The sequence below is a fragment of the Salmo salar genome, chromosome 05 (assembly GCF_965601325.2).
Source record: "Salmo salar chromosome 05, fSalSal1, whole genome shotgun sequence".
NCBI lineage: Eukaryota > Metazoa > Chordata > Actinopteri > Salmoniformes > Salmonidae > Salmo > Salmo salar.
Genome location: NC_138295.1, coordinates 90776777 through 90796679, shown reverse-complemented (window position 1 = coordinate 90796679; position 19903 = coordinate 90776777). Strand labels below are relative to the sequence as shown.

The window sequence follows — 19903 nt, the reverse complement described above, 5'->3', positions numbered from 1 at the left end:
GCAGCTTGGGGTTATGTCAACAGGAGCTGAGTTTATCCACATATTCCAGGTAAACATTAACCTGGTGGGGCTTTTCTAGCCTGTTACTGCCCCTATATAAAATAACAATCATTCTCTCATAATACTGTTCTCACTCTCTCTGACAATATAGATAAGTTACAGACAGGACTCCTGCTCTGTTCAATTCAGAGGCTTGCAGGTGTAGGCTATGTGTACGTCCCAAATGGCACCATAAACGTAGTGCACTACGTAGGGAGTGTGGTGCTATTTGGAGACGCTTCTCTGTGGGTCATGGTTATTGAGTAAACAACTTTAAGTTGTGCAATTATTTACCTAAACCATGAAGGTGTTTCAGCTTGCAGATAAATCACAGCGCCGCTTTCCCTTTCTCCTTTCTCAGACTCCTCTCACCTTGGAATGTTCTCCCTCTGCAGGTAGACTAATATTGACTTTAGAGTGGCCTATCAACATCTGTGGAAGTTAATCGGCATCACTGCATCTAGTCTGCCTGTTTGTATCGTCTTTTTTTCTGGAAAGGGATTCTATAGTAGAACCTCTCGCTCATTTTCTCAGGCACGTTCAATTCGTAGCAGATTCATCTTTAGCGAGTCGCGACAGAGAGATCGAGGTGTGGTATTGCGGTAACTGCGACTGCCTCCACTCTGCGGGCGGGTAGAGTTGGATAAAGTGAAGGGAGGAGCCGTGCACCTGTTCGACCAGTTAGGGACACATGACTGCAGAAGAATTTGCCTGAGTTGGTGTCCTTTGTCGAGATACAAGACGGGAAGGATGTCGGAGCCTGCGACGAATCCTGCGGCGACAGCATTCCCAGAGCCGACGATATCTTTGCCATTGGGACTTCAAATATTGAGGACGTACTCCGGTGCTCTGATCTGCTTGGAAATTGTGAGTGTCGCATCTCTATTTCTGACTACGAGTTTTGTAAGCAAAAACATAATCGGTGGTCAGATAGATTCTGGTTACACCCTTGTTTGAAGTGGGCCTGATTGGAGAAACTGCAGTCTAATCGATAGTCTCTTAATCCTGTTTAGTTTATTTTGTTTATTAGAGTTTTAGGATTTGCTTTTTCATCGCACAGGAAGTTACGTATGCCGCTATCAGAGTAGCCAGGCAGGTAGCGTCATAGTAATGGGAGTTCAGTCATTACTGTACTTCGGCTGTGTTTTACTAACGGCATATAACCAACTCCCTATTGTACAATCCGATAGTGTAGTAGTGATAGGAGCAGAGCATACTGTACATTTTGTCATTGTGAAGTGAACGATAAAATAGATACAACTGTTCTCCAGCTAAATAGTATAGCAGTGTGCTACTAGGCCTATAAATAATCTGTATTCAGTTTAATAACAGCCTGCTCCTTTTAGGCCTATAAATAATCTGTATTCAGTTTAATAACAGCCTGCTCCTTTTAGGCCTATAAATAATCTGTATTCAGTTCAATAACAGCCTGCTCCTTTTAGGCCTATAAATAATCTGTATTCAGTTCAATAACAGCCTGCTCCTTTTAGGCCTATAAATAATCTGTATTCAGTTTAATAGCAGCCTGCTCCTTTTAGGCCTATAAATAATCTGTATTCAGTTCAATAACAGCCTGCTCCTTTTAGGCCTATAAATAATCTGTATTCAGTTCAATAACAGCCTGCTCCTTTTAGGCCTATAAATAATCTGTATTCAGTTCAATAACAGCCTGCTCCTTTTAGGCCTATAAATAATCTGTATTCAGTACAATAACAGCCTGCTCCTTTTAGGCCTATAAATAATCTGTATTCAGTTCAATAACAGCCTGCTCCTTTTAGGCCTATAAATAATCTGTATTCAGTTCAATAACAGCCTGCTCCTTTTAGGCCTATAAATAATCTGTATTCAGTTCAATAACAGCCTGCTCCTTTTAGGCCTATAAATAATCTGTATTCAGTTTAATAACAGCCTGCTCCTTTTAGGCCTATAAATAATCTGTATTCAGTTTAATAACAGCCTGCTCCTTTTAGGCCTATAAATAATCTGTATTCAGTTCAATAACAGCCTGCTCCTTTTAGGCCTATAAATAATCTGTATTCAGTTCAATAACAGCCTGCTCCTTTTAGGCCTATAAATAATCTGTATTCAGTTTAATAACAGCCTGCTCCTTTTAGGCCTATAAATAATCTGTATTCAGTTTAATAACAGCCTGCTCCTTTTAGGCCTATAAATAATCTGTATTCAGTTCAATAACAGCCTGCTCCTTTTAGGCCTATAAATAATCTGTATTCAGTTTAATAACAGCCTGCTCCTTTTAGGCCTATAAATAATCTGTATTCAGTTTAATAACAGCCTGCTCCTTTTAGGCCTATAAATAATCTGTATTCAGTTTAATAACAGCCTGCTCCTTTTAGGCCTATAAATAATCTGTATTCAGTTTAATAACAGCCTGCTCCTTTTAGGCCTATAAATAATCTGTATTCAGTTTAATAACAGCCTGCTCCTTTTAGGCCTATAAATAATCTGTATTCAGTTCAATAACAGCCTGCTCCTTTTAGGCCTATAAATAATCTGTATTCAGTTTAATAACAGCCTGCTACTTTTCACAAATGGAAATCGTACCCTGTGTCAGGCCTAGGATGCATTTTAAATAAACTGTCATTCATGTCATGATCAGATCTCACAGTCTGGCCAAACAGTCTTGTTATTCTTAAAGCATTTATTATGTCACAAATATCAATCAGTCTCACGTATGATGACTTGTCTAACAAATCTTCTCTATTCTGTTCTTCCAGATATTTGGAGGGTTAGTATGGATCCTGGTGGCCTCCTCCAACGTGCCCGTGCCCCTGCTACAGGGCTGGGTGATGTTTGTCTCTGTCAGCACGTTCTTCTGTTCCAGCGTGTACCTCCTCCTCTTCCTCCTGGGCTTGGCTGACAGAATCAACACTGACTGGAACCTGATGGTGAGTGTAGTGACGAGGATTACCCAAGGAACAGGTCACAAAAAACAACACATTTTTGGTAAACAGGTTGGGAGCACTGAAAAACCAGCAGAGATACAGATCTTCTTACTGTCAGATATACACAGGTATTCTGACGTCACATGACATCTTTATCAGAGGTAGAGTCTTCCTGGTCTGTTTGGTTTATCACTTCAGGGCTGTCCAGCTCCAGTCTTCCTGGTCTGTTTGGTTGGTCACTTCAGGGCTGTCCAACTCCAGTCTTCCTGGTCTGTTTGGTTTATCACTTCAGGGCTGTCCAGCTCCAGTCTTCCTGGTCTGTTTGGTTTAACACTTCAGGGCTGTCCAGCTCCAGTCTTCCTGGTCTGTTTGGTTTATCACTTCAGGGCTGTCCAGCTCCAGTCTTCCTGGTCTGTTTGGTTTATCACTTCAGGGCTGTCCAGCTCCAGTCTTCCTGGTCTGTTTGGTTTATCACTTCAGGGCTGTCCAGCTCCAGTCTTCCTGGTCTGTTTGGTTTATCACTTCAGGGCTGTCCAGCTCCAGTCTTCCTGGTCTGTTTGGTTGGTCACTTCAGGGCTGTCCAGCTCCAGTCTTCCTGGTCTGTTTGGTTTAACACTTCAGGGCTGTCCAACTCCAGTCTTCCTGGTCTGTTTGGTTGGTCACTTCAGGGCTGTCCAGCTCCAGTCTTCCTGGTCTGTTTGGTTTAACACTTCAGGGCTGTCCAGCTCCAGTCTTCCTGGTCTGTTTGGTTTATCAATTCAGGGCTGTCCAGCTCCAGTCCTGGAGAGCTACTGGTTGGTGCAGGGTTTAGTTCCACCTCGGCACTAAACACAATTCAAATGATAAACAAATAGTAGTCTTCAGATCGGACATTTGCTATATGAATCTGATGAATTTGGAGATCACCCTGCAAATCAAACACAATAGCTTGAGAATAATCAGGAGACCATGTTCTTCAGGAGCCTCATTGAAATGCTGCTGACTCCATAGCAGTTCCCCTAAACTCCTGAAAGGATGTTCCATTCAGTGTCATGTCACTACAGATGTAGAACAATCCTGCTCCTTCATAGTCCTAATTACAGTTGTGTGTGTGTGTGTGTGTGTGTGTGTGTGTGTGTGTGTGTGTGTGTGTGTGTGTGTGTGTGTGTGTGTGTGTGTGTGTGTGTGTGTGTGTGTGTGTGTGTGTGTGTGGGGGGGGGGGGGGGGGGGAAATGACACACAGATTGAAACACTCTGCACCACACCTACTGAGTATGATCTCATCACAACTTTAGTCATGAGCGTGCCTCTACATGCAGGTATCAACACTGACCAGAAACACTGAAACATTACAGAGAGCTGCTCTACTAGTCTGTCAAGAAACTTAAAGCCATGTAACAGGGCGGAGCCTAGTGCACATTATAACGGCAAGAACACACTGCATGTGCTGGGTGAGCCATAATGTAAAACCGTCTGTCATTTAATTTACTGAAAAACAACGGTCCTAGGCAGGCAGACGGAAAGACCCAGTCAGTGTTGTACCAATCAGTCCTCACACTGGCCCTGATCCCAGCTCTGCTGCTATCGCTGCTGGCCCTGATCCCAGCTCTGCTGCTATCGCTGCTGGCCCTGATCCCAGCTCTGCTGCTATTCCTACTGGCCCTGATCCCAGCTCTGCTGCTATCGCTGCAGGCCCTGATCCCAGCTCTGCTGCTATCGCTGCTGGCCCTGATCCCAGCTCTGCTGCTATCGCTGCTGGCCCTGATCCCAGCTCTGCTGCTATCGCTGCAGGCCCTGATCCCAGCTCTGCTGCTATCGCTGCTGGCCCTGATCCCAGCTCTGCTGCTATCGCTGCAGGCCCTGATCCCAGCTCTGCTGCTATCGCTGCAGGCCCTGATCCCAGCTCTGCTGCTATTCCTACTGGCCCTGATCCCAGCTCTGCTGCTATTCCTACTGGCCCTGATCCCAGCTCTGCTGCTATTCCTACTGGCCCTGATCCCAGCTCTGCTGCTATCGCTGCTGGCCCTGATCCCAGCTCTGCTGCTATTCCTACTGGCCCTGATCCCAGCTCTGCTGCTATCGCTGCAGGCCCTGATCCCAGCTCTGCTGCTATCGCTGCTGGCCCTGATCCCAGCTCTGCTGCTATCGCTGCAGGCCCTGATCCCAGCTCTGCTGCTATCGCTGCTGGCCCTGATCCCAGCTCTGCTGCTATCGCTGCTGGCCCTGATCCCAGCTCTGCTGCTATTCCTACTGGCCCTGATCCCAGCTCTATTGCTGCGGGCCCTGATCCCAGCTCTACTGCTGCTATTGCTGCGGGCCCTGATCCCAGCTCTACTGCTGCTATTGCTGCGGGCCCTGATCCCAGCTCTACTGCTGCTATTGCTGCTGGCCCTGATCCCAGCTCTGCTGCTATTGCTACTGGCCCTGATCCCAGCTCTGCTGCTATTGCTGCTGGCCCTGATCCCAGCTCTGCTGCTATTGCTACTGGCCCTGATCCCAGCTCTACTGCTGCTATTGCTGCGGGCCCTGATCCCAGCTCTACTGCTGCTATTGCTGCGGGCCCTGATCCCAGCTCTACTGCTGCTATTGCTGCGGGCCCTGATCCCAGCTCTACTGCTGCTATTGCTGCTGGCCCTGATCCCAGCTCTACTGCTGCTATTGCTACTGGCCCTGATCCCAGCTCTGCTGCTGCTATTGCTGCTGGCCCTGATCCCAGCTCTACTGCTGCTATTGCTGCTGGCCCTGATCCCAGCTCTACTGCTGCTATTGCTGCTGGCCCTGATCGCAGCTCAGCTGCTATTGCTGCGGGCCCTGATCCCAGCTCTGCTGCTATCGCTGCTGGCCCTGATCCCAGCTCTACTGCTGCTATTGCTGCGGGCCCTGATCCCAGCTCTACTGCTGCTATTGCTGCGGGCCCTGATCCCAGCTCTACTGCTGCTATTGCTGCGGGCCCTGATCCCAGCTCTACTGCTGCTATTGCTGCGGGCCCTGATCCCAGCTCTACTGCTGCTATTGCTGCGGGCCCTGATCCCAGCTCTACTGCTGCTATTGCTGCGGGCCCTGATCCCAGCTCTACTGCTGCTATTGCTGCTGGCCCTGATCCCAGCTCTACTGCTGCTATTGCTGCTGGCCCTGATCCCAGCTCTGCTGCTATCGCTGCTGGCCCTGATCGCAGCTCAGCTGCTATTGCTGCTGGCCCTGATCCCAGCTCTGCTGCTATCGCTACTGGCCCTGATCCCAGCTCTGCTGCTATCGCTACTGGCCCTGATCCCAGCTCTGCTGCTATCGCTACTGGCCCTGATCCCAGCTCTGCTGCTATTGCTACTGGCCCTGATCCCAGCTCTGCTGCTGCTGTCCCCGATCCCAGCTCTGCTGCTATTGCTGCGGGCCCTGATCCCAGCTCTATTGCTGCGGGCCCTGATCCCAGCTCTACTGCTGCTATTGCTGCGGGCCCTGATCCCAGCTCTACTGCTGCTATTGCTGCTGGCCCTGATCCCAGCTCTACTGCTGCTATCGCTGCTGGCCCTGATCCCAGCTCTGCTGCTATCGCTGCTGGCCCTGATCCCAGCTCTGCTGCTATTGCTACTGGCCCTGATCCCAGCTCTGCTGCTGCTGTCCCCGATCCCAGCTCTGCTGCTACTGCTGCTGGCCCCGATCCCAGCTCTGCTGCTGCTGGCCCCGATCCCAGCTCTGCTGCTGCTGGCCCCGATCCCAGCTCTGCTGCTGCTGGCCCCGATCCCAGCTCTGCTGCTGCTGGCCCTGATCCCAGCTCTGCTACTGCTGTCCCCGATCCCAGCTCTGCTGCTGCTGTCCCCGATCCCAGCTCTACTGCTTCTGTCCCCGATCCCAGCTCTACTGCTGCTACTGCTGCTGGCCCCGATCCCAGCTCTGCTGCTGCTGGCCCCGATCCCAGCTCTGCTGCTGCTGGCCCCGATCCCAGCTCTACTGCTGCTACTGCTGCTGGCCCCGATCCCAGCTCTGCTGCTGCTGGCCCCGATCCCAGCTCTGCTGCTGCTGGCCCTGATTACATTTACATTTAAGTCATTTAGCAGACGCTCTTATCCAGAGCGACTTACAAATTGGTGCATTCAACTTATGATATCCAGTGGAACAACCACTTTACAATAGTGCATCTAAATCTTTTATGGGGGGGGGGGGGTTAGAAGGATTACTTTATCCTATCCTAGCTCTGCTGCTGCTGGCCCTGATCCCAGCTCTGCTGCTGCTGTGTCTAATGTATCCTCAATGCTTTTTCCACATGTATTAACACTTTCATATTTTAATTATATTTCTGCCATTTAGCAGACGCTTTTATCCAAAATGACTTTGCCACACTTACACATGAACTAATAATGAACATGAAGTACTAATGACTGACTGCACTAGAGGTTGACTTGAAGGGTACTGCCTACACTACTAGCTACAGTACAGTACTGACACGACTGTGTCCCAAATGACCCTGGTCGATAGTAGTGCACTATATAGGGAATAGAGTACCATTTGGGACCTATCCACAGACCGGCCTCAGACCCACCAGGCTCCAGTTCGTCTCCTAAGTGTGTGTGTGTGTGTGTGTGTGTGTGTGTGTGTGTGTGTGTGTGTGTGTGTGTGTGTGTGTGTGTGTGTGTGTGTGTGTGTGTGTGTGTGTGTGTGTGTGTGTGGTCATAGACGATGAGAAAACAAAGCTTGTGACACAGCTACTGAGAGAATAGTGAGCTCACACCAGACAATAGCCAGTCTGTGGGCCCTGAGTCCCCATTGTCAACAGAAGGGAGTCTGTGGCTACCTACGAAATTGCACCCTTATTCATAAGGCTCAGGTCAAACGTAGGTCAAAGATAGTGCACTATATAATAGTAGGGTGCTATTTGGGAGGCAGCCGGTCTCTTACTGTAACCCCTATCTCTCTGGGAGGTGGCCGGTCTCTTACTGTAACCCCTATCTCTCTGGGAGGTGGCCAGTCTCTTACTGTAACCCCCTATCTATCTGGGAGGCGGCCGGTCTCTTACTGTAACCCCCTATCTCTCTGGGAGGCGGCCGGTCTCTTACTGTAACCCCCTATCTCTCTGGGAGGTGGCCGGTCTCTTACTGTAACCCCCTATCTCTCTGGGAGGCGGCCGGTCTCTTACTGTAACCCCCTATCTCTCTGGGAGGCGGCCGGTCTCTTACTGTAACCCCCTATCTCTCTGGGAGGTGGCCGGTCTCTTACTGTAACCCCCTATCTCTCTGGGAGGTGGCCGGTCTCTTACTGTAACCCCCTATCTCTCTGGGAGGTGGCGGGTCTCTTACTGTAACCCCTATCTCTCTGGGAGGCGGCCGGTCTCTTACTGTAAACCCCTATCTCTCTGGAAGGTGGCCGGTCTCTTACTGTAACCCCCTATCTCTCTGGGAGGCGGCCGGTCTCTTACTGTAACCCCCTATCTCTCTGGGAGGCGGCCGGTCTCTTACTGTAACCCCCTATCTCTCTGGGAGGTGGCCGGTCTCTTACTGTAACCCCCTATCTCTCTGGGAGGCGGCCGGTCTCTTACTGTAACCCCCTATCTATCTGGGAGGTGGCCGGTCTCTTACTGTAACCCCCTATCTCTCTGGGAGGTGGCGGGTCTCTTACTGTAACCCCCTATCTCTCTGGGTGGTGGCCGGTCTCTAACTGTAACCCCCTATCTCTCTGGGAGGTGGCTGGTCTCTTACTGTAACCTCCTATCACACGTGATTTTCTCAATACATTCAACGAGACCTGACTACTCTCAATCCATATTATAACCCTGTCTTTCCATCTTCATTGCAGGATGTGCTGTACCACTTCACAGCACTGCTGTTCTACTTCAGTGCCTTGGTGCTGGAGGCTGCTGTTACGGCAGCCAGAGGGGTCATCAGTAGCACCAACAGCTCCATACCAGGATGTGTAACAGCCCCTAGTGGAAATATACTCACCTTCCTGGACAACAGACAATACAGTATTAACGTGGCAGCTACGGTCAGTGTACACTAACACAAAATGTCAAGGCTATCTGTAATGCAAATGGTGGTTCACTGATCAGACCAGGCTTTTAATTCAAATTCTTCATACTGTACGTGTCTGTTTGAGTTTGCCTGGGTTGATAAACCAATAGAAAGTTTCCAGATCTGCAAACCCTACCCATCTGGTTGCCACTAGTTACCAACGTCAAAATTGTTTATATCGTAAAAATACATGAAAAGAAAAATGATCTTTTTGATCTTAATATAAGGTTTAAATCAGATGAAGAAGATAAATTGTAGAAATCGGTGTGGTTTAGCCATAATTATGACTTTGTGGTAACTAATGACAACCTACTCATCTGGCACTCCAGGCAGACAAGCAAACGATCAGTTATTGGAATCGATTCTTCCAGTATTATAAACCCAGAGGTCTGTTACTACTATAACACAGTGATGTTATTATTGTTCCAGTATTATAAACCCAGAGGTCTGTTACTACTATAACATGTTATTATTGTTCCTGTATTATAAACCCAGAGGTCTGTTACTACTATAACATGTTATTATTGTTCCTGTATTATAAACCCAGAGGTCTGTTACTACTATAACATGTTATTATTGTTCCTGTATTATAAACCCAGAGGTCTGTTACTACTATAACATGTTATTATTGTTCCAGTATTATAAACCCAGAGGTCTGTTACTGCTATAACACAGTGATGTTATTATTGTTCCTGTATTATAAACCCAGAGGTCTGTTACTACTATAACACAGTGATGTTATTATTGTTCCTGTATTATAAACCCAGAGGTCTGTTACTACTATAACATGTTATTATTGTTCCAGTATTATAAACCCAGAGGTCTGTTACTACTATAACACAGTGATGTTATTATTGTTCCAGTATTATAAACCCAGAGGTCTGTTACTACTATAACATGTTATTATTGTTCCTGTATTATAAACCCAGAGGTCTGTTACTACTATAACATGTTATTATTGTTCCTGTATTATAAACCCAGAGGTCTGTTACTACTATAACACAGTGATGTTATTATTGTTCCTGTATTATAAACCCAGAGGTCTGTTACTGCTATAACATGTTATTATTGTTCCAGTATTATAAACCCAGAGGTCTGTTACTACTATAACATGTTATTATTGTTCCTGTATTATAAACCCAGAGGTCTGTTACTACTATAACACAGTGATGTTATTATTGTTCCTGTATTATAAACCCAGAGGTCTGTTACTACTATAACATGTTATTATTGTTCCAGTATTATAAACCCAGAGGTCTGTTACTACTATAACATGTTATTATTGTTCCTGTATTATAAACCCAGAGGTCTGTTACTACTATAACATGTTATTATTGTTCCTGTATTATAAACCCAGAGGTCTGTTACTACTATAACACAGTGATGTTATTATTGTTCCTGTATTATAAACCCAGAGGTCTGTTACTACTATAACATGTTATTATTGTTCCTGTATTATAAACCCAGAGGTCTGTTACTACTATAACATGTTATTATTGTTCCTGTATTATAAACCCAGAGGTCTGTTACTACTATAACACAGTGATGTTATTATTGTTCCTGTATTATAAACCCAGAGGTCTGTTACTGCTATAACATGTTATTATTGTTCCTGTATTATAAACCCAGAGGTCTGTTACTACTATAACACAGTGATGTTATTATTGTTCCTGTATTATAAACCCAGAGGTCTGTTACTACTATAACATGTTATTATTGTTCCTGTATTATAAACCCAGAGGTCTGTTACTACTATAACACAGTGATGTTATTATTGTTCCAGTATTATAAACCCAGAGGTCTGTTACTACTATAACATGTTATTATTGTTCCTGTATTATAAACCCAGAGGTCTGTTACTACTATAACATGTTATTATTGTTCCTGTATTATAAACCCAGAGGTCTGTTACTACTATAACATGTTATTATTGTTCCTGTATTATAAACCCAGAGGTCTGTTACTACTATAACATGTTATTATTGTTCCTGTATTATAAACCCAGAGGTCTGTTACTACTATAACATGTTATTATTGTTCCTGTATTATAAACCCAGAGGTCTGTTACTACTATAACATGTTATTATTGTTCCAGTATTATAAACCCAGAGGTCTGTTACTGCTATAACATGTTATTATTGTTCCTGTATTATAAACCCAGAGGTCTGTTACTACTATAACACAGTGATGTTATTATTGTTCCTGTATTATAAACCCAGAGGTCTGTTACTACTATAACATGTTATTATTGTTCCTGTATTATAAACCCAGAGGTCTGTTACTACTATAACATGTTATTATTGTTCCTGTATTATAAACCCAGAGGTCTGTTACTGCTATAACACAGTGATGTTATTATTGTTCCTGTATTATAAACCCAGAGGTCTGTTACTGCTATAACATGTTATTATTGTTCCTGTATTATAAACCCAGAGGTCTGTTACTACTATAACATGTTATTATTGTTCCTGTATTATAAACCCAGAGGTCTGTTACTGCTATAACACAGTGATGTTATTATTGTTCCTGTATTATAAACCCAGAGGTCTGTTACTACTATAACATGTTATTATTGTTCCTGTATTATAAACCCAGAGGTCTGTTACTACTATAACACAGTGATGTTATTATTGTTCCTGTATTATAAACCCAGAGGTCTGTTACTACTATAACATGTTATTATTGTTCCTGTATTATAAACCCAGAGGTCTGTTACTACTATAACACAGTGATGTTATTATTGTTCCAGTATTATAAACCCAGAGGTCTGTTACTACTATAACATGTTATTATTGTTCCTGTATTATAAACCCAGAGGTCTGTTACTACTATAACATGTTATTATTGTTCCTGTATTATAAACCCAGAGGTCTGTTACTACTATAACATGTTATTATTGTTCCTGTATTATAAACCCAGAGGTCTGTTACTGCTATAACATGTTATTATTGTTCCTGTATTATAAACCCAGAGGTCTGTTACTACTATAACATGTTATTATTGTTCCTGTATTATAAACCCAGAGGTCTGTTACTACTATAACACAGTGATGTTATTATTGTTCCTGTATTATAAACCCAGAGGTCTGTTACTACTATAACACAGTGATGTTATTATTGTTCCTGTATTATAAACCCAGAGGTCTGTTACTACTATAACATGTTATTATTGTTCCTGTATTATAAACCCAGAGGTCTGTTACTACTATAACATGTTATTATTGTTCCTGTATTATAAACCCAGAGGTCTGTTACTACTATAACATGTTATTATTGTTCCTGTATTATAAACCCAGAGGTCTGTTACTACTATAACATGTTATTATTGTTCCTGTATTATAAACCCAGAGGTCTGTTACTACTATAACATGTTATTATTGTTCCTGTATTATAAACCCAGAGGTCTGTTACTGCTATAACACAGTGATGTTATTATTGTTCCAGTATTATAAACCCAGAGGTCTGTTACTACTATAACACAGTGATGTTATTATTGTTCCTGTATTATAAACCCAGAGGTCTGTTACTGCTATAACACAGTGATGTTATTATTGTTCCTGTATTATAAACCCAGAGGTCTGTTACTGCTATAACATGTTATTATTGTTCCTGTATTATAAACCCAGAGGTCTGTTACTACTATAACACAGTGATGTTATTATTGTTCCAGTATTATAAACCCAGAGGTCTGTTACTACTATAACATGTTATTATTGTTCCTGTATTATAAACCCAGAGGTCTGTTACTACTATAACATGTTATTATTGTTCCTGTATTATAAACCCAGAGGTCTGTTACTACTATAACATGTTATTATTGTTCCTGTATTATAAACCCAGAGGTCTGTTACTACTATAACATGTTATTATTGTTCCTGTATTATAAACCCAGAGGTCTGTTACTACTATAACACAGTGATGTTATTATTGTTCCAGTATTATAAACCCAGAGGTCTGTTACTACTATAACATGTTATTATTGTTCCTGTATTATAAACCCAGAGGTCTGTTACTACTATAACACAGTGATGTTATTATTGTTCCTGTATTATAAACCCAGAGGTCTGTTACTGCTATAACACAGTGATGTTATTATTGTTCCTGTATTATAAACCCAGAGGTCTGTTACTACTATAACATGTTATTATTGTTCCTGTATTATAAACCCAGAGGTCTGTTACTACTATAACACAGTGATGTTATTATTGTTCCAGTATTATAAACCCAGAGGTCTGTTACTACTATAACATGTTATTATTGTTCCTGTATTATAAACCCAGAGGTCTGTTACTACTATAACAATGTTATTATTGTTCCAGTATTATAAACCCAGAGGTCTGTTACTACTATAACATGTTATTATTGTTCCAGTATTATAAACCCAGAGGTCTGTTACTACTATAACATGTTATTATTGTTCCTGTATTATAAACCCAGAGGTCTGTTACTACTATAACACAGTGATGTTATTATTGTTCCTGTATTATAAACCCAGAGGTCTGTTACTACTATAACATGTTATTATTGTTCCTGTATTATAAACCCAGAGGTCTGTTACTACTATAACACAGTGATGTTATTATTGTTCCAGTATTATAAACCCAGAGGTCTGTTACTACTATAACATGTTATTATTGTTCCTGTATTATAAACCCAGAGGTCTGTTACTACTATAACATGTTATTATTGTTCCTGTATTATAAACCCAGAGGTCTGTTACTACTATAACACAGTGATGTTATTATTGTTCCAGTATTATAAACCCAGAGGTCTGTTACTACTATAACACAGTGATGTTATTATTGTTCCAGTATTATAAACCCAGAGGTCTGTTACTACTATAACATGTTATTATTGTTCCTGTATTATAAACCCAGAGGTCTGTTACTACTATAACATGTTATTATTGTTCCTGTATTATAAACCCAGAGGTCTGTTACTACTATAACATGTTATTATTGTTCCTGTATTATAAACCCAGAGGTCTGTTACTGCTATAACACAGTGATGTTATTATTGTTCCTGTATTATAAACCCAGAGGTCTGTTACTACTATAACACAGTGATGTTATTATTGTTCCAGTATTATAAACCCAGAGGTCTGTTACTACTATAACATGTTATTATTGTTCCTGTATTATAAACCCAGAGGTCTGTTACTACTATAACACAGTGATGTTATTATTGTTCCAGTATTATAAACCCAGAGGTCTGTTACTACTATAACATGTTATTATTGTTCCTGTATTATAAACCCAGAGGTCTGTTACTACTATAACATGTTATTATTGTTCCTGTATTATAAACCCAGAGGTCTGTTACTACTATAACATGTTATTATTGTTCCTGTATTATAAACCCAGAGGTCTGTTACTACTATAACATGTTATTATTGTTCCTGTATTATAAACCCAGAGGTCTGTTACTACTATAACATGTTATTATTGTTCCTGTATTATAAACCCAGAGGTCTGTTACTACTATAACATGTTATTATTGTTCCTGTATTATAAACCCAGAGGTCTGTTACTGCTATAACATGTTATTATTGTTCCTGTATTATAAACCCAGAGGTCTGTTACTGCTATAACACAGTGATGTTATTATTGTTCCTGTATTATAAACCCAGAGGTCTGTTACTACTATAACATGTTATTATTGTTCCTGTATTATAAACCCAGAGGTCTGTTACTACTATAACATGGTCCGATTATAAACCCAGAGGTCTGTTACTACTATAACATGTTATTATTGTTCCAGTATTATAAACCCAGAGGTCTGTTACTGCTATAACACAGTGATGTTATTATTGTTCCTGTATTATAAACCCAGAGGTCTGTTACTGCTATAACATGTTATTATTGTTCCTGTATTATAAACCCAGAGGTCTGTTACTACTATAACACAGTGATGTTATTATTGTTCCAGTATTATAAACCCAGAGGTCTGTTACTACTATAACATGTTATTATTGTTCCAGTATTATAAACCCAGAGGTCTGTTACTACTATAACACAGTGATGTTATTATTGTTCCTGTATTATAAACCCAGAGGTCTGTTACTACTATAACATGTTATTATTGTTCCAGTATTATAAACCCAGAGGTCTGTTACTACTATAACATGTTATTATTGTTCCTGTATTATAAACCCAGAGGTCTGTTACTACTATAACACAGTGATGTTATTATTGTTCCAGTATTATAAACCCAGAGGTCTGTTACTACTATAACATGTTATTATTGTTCCTGTATTATAAACCCAGAGGTCTGTTACTACTATAACATGTTATTATTGTTCCAGTATTATAAACCCAGAGGTCTGTTACTACTATAACATGTTATTATTGTTCCTGTATTATAAACCCAGAGGTCTGTTACTACTATAACATGTTATTATTGTTCCTGTATTATAAACCCAGAGGTCTGTTACTGCTATAACATGTTATTATTGTTCCTGTATTATAAACCCAGAGGTCTGTTACTACTATAACATGTTATTATTGTTCCTGTATTATAAACCCAGAGGTCTGTTACTACTATAACACGTGTTATTATTGTTCCTGTATTATAAACCCAGAGGTCTGTTACTACTATAACATGTTATTATTGTTCCAGTATTATAAACCCAGAGGTCTGTTACTGCTATAACATGTTATTATTGTTCCTGTATTATAAACCCAGAGGTCTGTTACTACTATAACATGTTATTATTGTTCCAGTATTATAAACCCAGAGGTCTGTTACTACTATAACATGTTATTATTGTTCCTGTATTATAAACCCAGAGGTCTGTTACTACTATAACATGTTATTATTGTTCCTGTATTATAAACCCAGAGGTCTGTTACTGCTATAACATGTTATTATTGTTTCTGTATTATAAACCCAGAGGTCTGTTACTACTATAACATGTTATTATTGTTCCTGTATTATAAACCCAGAGGTCTGTTACTACTATAACATGTTATTATTGTTCCTGTATTATAAACCCAGAGGTCTGTTACTACTATAACACAGTGATGTTATTATTGTTCCTGTATTATAAACCCAGAGGTCTGTTACTACTATAACATGTTATTATTGTTCCTGTATTATAAACCCAGAGGTCTGTTACTACTATAACATGTTATTATTGTTCCTGTATTATAAACCCAGAGGTCTGTTACTACTATAACATGTTATTATTGTTCCTGTATTATAAACCCAGAGGTCTGTTACTGCTATAACATGTTATTATTGTTCCTGTATTATAAACCCAGAGGTCTGTTACTGCTATAACACAGTGATGTTATTATTGTTCCAGTATTATAAACCCAGAGGTCTGTTACTACTATAACATGTTATTATTGTTCCTGTATTATAAACCCAGAGGTCTGTTACTACTATAACATGTTATTATTGTTCCAGTATTATAAACCCAGAGGTCTGTTACTACTATAACATGTTATTATTGTTCCAGTATTATAAACCCAGAGGTCTGTTACTACTATAACATGTTATTATTGTTCCTGTATTATAAACCCAGAGGTCTGTTACTACTATAACATGTTATTATTGTTCCTGTATTATAAACCCAGAGGTCTGTTACTACTATAACACAGTGATGTTATTATTGTTCCTGTATTATAAACCCAGAGGTCTGTTACTACTATAACACAGTGATGTTATTATTGTTCCTGTATTATAAACCCAGAGGTCTGTTACTACTATAACACAGTGATGTTATTATTGTTCCAGTATTATAAACCCAGAGGTCTGTTACTACTATAACATGTTATTATTGTTCCTGTATTATAAACCCAGAGGTCTGTTACTACTATAACACAGTGATGTTATTATTGTTCCTGTATTATAAACCCAGAGGTCTGTTACTACTATAACATGTTATTATTGTTCCTGTATTATAAACCCAGAGGTCTGTTACTACTGTAACATGTTATTATTGTTCCAGTATTATAAACCCAGAGGTCTGTTACTACTATAACACAGTGATGTTTTTAGTGCCTTGGTGAGGTCGTATTACATGAATCAGTGTTCTACTGCTGAGAGTGAACGGATGTTGTGCTTTGTCCTGACAGCCTCCTCCATTTCTGTATTGGTAGCTCCTGTACTGCACAGAGCTATTTTCAGAACCTAACACTTCATTACCAAGGAGACCAAACACAAAAGCTCTGTAGTAAACTCCTAATCTAAGTCAATGTTTTTTCAGTAAAAGGAGCTGTAGGCCTTTGCATTCCATGAGTTAATGTTTGGTCATTGTTCTCCTGATTCTATACTACTAGTTGGTTCAGTGATGTTGCTGTACTATATAGCTGCTGCTATTACATTAGGTGTCATTGCTCAAGGCTTTCTGTGAGTTAACCTAACCTTTTTGTTGTTGTCCTGGTTCTCCTCTAGATATTTGCCTTTGTGGTGACACTCTGCTACGCCTGCAGCATGTTCATGGGCTTCAGGAGGTGGCAGATGTGATGTGACACGGAAGAAAGAAAACGCACCATTTACGTTTTTCAGTTCAAACTCCTACCATGCTGTCAAGACATTGTCACGTTGTCTGTTTATTACATGTGTACAACATTATTTTTTAAAGAGAACTACTGTATAATGATATTTGCATCAAGTTTATATTTGTTGCTATGAGATCAAGACTTTGTTGTATCTGTCATGTAATAACAGCAGACCAGGCGTTATGACTAAGCTACCCGATGTTGTAGTTCACATATTAGTGCTTGGTTGCTGAGGCCATGTTTAACTGTGTGATCAATAGTGTAGATTTTATTTATTAGTGTTTGATTCCCTGTAAAATAAATTAAACTCTGGATCAGAAGGGACCTATAACTGATTAAATAACAATAAGGTGACTTTATATTTTCCCCTTGTAGAATGTCTAACTTTTTCTATAGCAACATGGAAAACTATGTTAAACATACTACATAGGAAAAATATCATAAATCACTTAATGACATTGTGTGAATACTTACTGGAATACATTTTTGAGTATATTTTGTGATTTCTGAAAAGCATTTTTACAAATAAATAACTTTTGTTATCTTGTCAATACAAGTTGTATTTTTATATTTGGCTAGTTTAGCAGGGCTTCACCAGAAGGGGGAACTATTCTCACAAAGACTGTTTTTAGTGGGGAGAGTTGTTGGCTCATCAGCCCTGCTTGTACTTCACCAGCCAGTTCAAGTGCATGTCCCAGAGGTTAAATAGGCTACTGTAGGTGGTTGGACCAGATGCCTTTGTTGTCAGTTGAAGGGAAAGGAACTTTGCCGCTACCTCTCTCTTCAACCAAGGTGCATGAACTGAGGAGCAGTCTGAAGGGAAGAGGAGATTCCTCTTTGAGGACAGTGTCAGTTGATGAAAGTGCTTCGGGCCTTTAGCCTTCATCAGGGTTTTTCGTGTCAGTTGATGAAAGTGCTTCGGGCCTATAGCGTTCATCAGGGTTTTTGGTGTCAGTTGATGAAAGTGCTTCGGGCCTATAGCGTTCATCAGGGTTTTTGGTGTCAGTTGATGAAAGTGCTTCGGGCCTTTAGCGTTCATCAGGGTTTTTGGTGTCAGTTGATGAAAGTGCTTCGGGCCTTTAGCGTTCATCAGGGTTTTTGGTGTCAGTTGATGAAAGTGCTTCGGGCCTTTAGCCTTCATCAGGGTTTTTGGTGTCAGTTGATGAAAGTGCTTCGGGCCTTTAGCCTTCATCAGGGTTTTTGGTGTCAGTTGATGAAAGTGCTTCGGGCCTTTAGCCTTCATCAGGGTTTTTGGTGTCAGTTGATGAACGTGCTTCGGGCCTTTAGCCTTCATCAGGGTTTTTGGTGTCAGTCGATGAATATCTCCATACACTACCGGTCAAAAGTTTTAGAACACCTACTCATTCAAGGGTTTTTATTTGTAATACTTTCTACATTGTAGAATAATAGTGAAGACATCAAAACGATTAAATAACACATATTGAATCATTTAGTAAACAAAAAATTGTTAAACAAATCAAAATATATTTTATATTTGAGATTCTTCAAATAGTCACCCTTTGCCTTGATGACAGCGTTGCACACTCTTGGCATTCTCTCAACCAGCTTCACCTGGAATACTTTTCCAACAATCTTGAAGGAGTTCCCACATATGCTGAGCACTTGTTGGCTGCTTTTCCTTCGCTGTGCAGTCCGACTCATCCCAAACCATCTCAATTTGGTTGAGGTCGGGTGATTGTGGAGGCCAGGTCATCTGATGCAGCACTCCATCACCCTCCTTCATGGTCAAATAGCCCTTACACAGCCTGGAGGTGTGGTGGGTCATTGTCCTGGTGAAAAACAAATTATAGTCCCACTAAGCCCAAACCAGATGGGATGGCGTATCGCTGCAGAATGCTGTGGTAGCCATGCTGGTTAAGTGTGCTTTGAACTCTAAATAAATCACAGACTATGTCACCAGCAAAGTACCCCCACACCATAACTCCTCCTCCATGCTTCACGGTGGGAAATACACGTGGAGATCATCCGTTCATCCACTCTGCGTCTCACAAAGACATAGCAGTTGGAACCAAAAATCTCCAATTTGGACTCCAGACCAAACGACAAATTTCTAATGTCAATTTCTCATGTTTCTTGGCCCAAGCAAGTCTCTTCTTATTATTGGTGTCCTTTAGTAGTGGTTTCTTTGCAGCAATTTGACCATGAAGACCTGATTCACGCAGTCTCCTCTGAACAGTTGATGTTGAGATGTGTCCGTTACTTGAACTCTGAAGCATTTATTTGGGCTGCAATGTCTAAGGCTGGTAACTCTAATGAACTTATCGTCTGCAGCAGAGGTAACTCTGGGGTCTTCCATTCCTGTTGCGGCCTTCACGAGAGCCAGTTTCATCATAGCTCTTGATGGTTTTTGCGACTGCACTTGAAGAAACTTTCAAAGTTGTTGACATTTTCCGTATTGACTGACTTTCATGTCTTAAAGTAATGATGGACTGTCATTTCTCTTTGCTTATTTGAGC

General features: G+C 41.3%; 1 protein-coding gene and 1 long non-coding RNA gene across 9 annotated transcripts; both read left to right on the top strand.

Moving 5' to 3' along the window:
* Nucleotides 1–360: 360 nt before the first annotated feature.
* On the top strand, nt 361–17982 carry LOC123727702 (protein MAL2). The gene is made up of 4 exons (XM_045696641.2): nt 361–906; nt 2775–2945; nt 8706–8894; nt 17320–17982. The coding sequence occupies exons 1-4, from the start codon at nt 790–792 to the stop codon at nt 17389–17391; spliced, it is 549 nt and encodes a 182-aa protein (XP_045552597.1). The 5' UTR covers nt 361–789; the 3' UTR covers nt 17392–17982.
* Nucleotides 8901–17313, top strand: LOC145879604 (uncharacterized). Of its 8 annotated transcripts, XR_014392452.1 has the most exons (4): nt 8901–12761; nt 13255–14388; nt 14644–15291; nt 15502–17313. It is a non-coding gene; the product is annotated as an uncharacterized LOC145879604 (long non-coding RNA). The 8 variants fall into 8 exon arrangements; XR_014392450.1 differs by lacking the exon at nt 15502–17313 and having other exon boundaries at nt 14644–15453; XR_014392449.1 differs by lacking the exons at nt 14644–15291; nt 15502–17313 and having other exon boundaries at nt 8901–9741; nt 9800–12761; nt 13255–14619.
* Nucleotides 17983–19903: the final 1921 nt, after the last annotated feature.

Bases quoted from the DNA above. Each gene is read 5' to 3' on its own strand.
- LOC123727702 (XM_045696641.2), top strand. From the start codon at position 790: ATGTCGGAGCCTGCGACGAATCCTGCGGCGACAGCATTCCCAGAGCCG. The intron at 907-2,774 runs GTGAGTGTCGCA...CTGTTCTTCCAG, and splicing joins CTCTGATCTGCTTGGAAATT to ATATTTGGAGGGTTAGTATG. The intron at 2,946-8,705 runs GTGAGTGTAGTG...TCTTCATTGCAG, and splicing joins ACACTGACTGGAACCTGATG to GATGTGCTGTACCACTTCAC.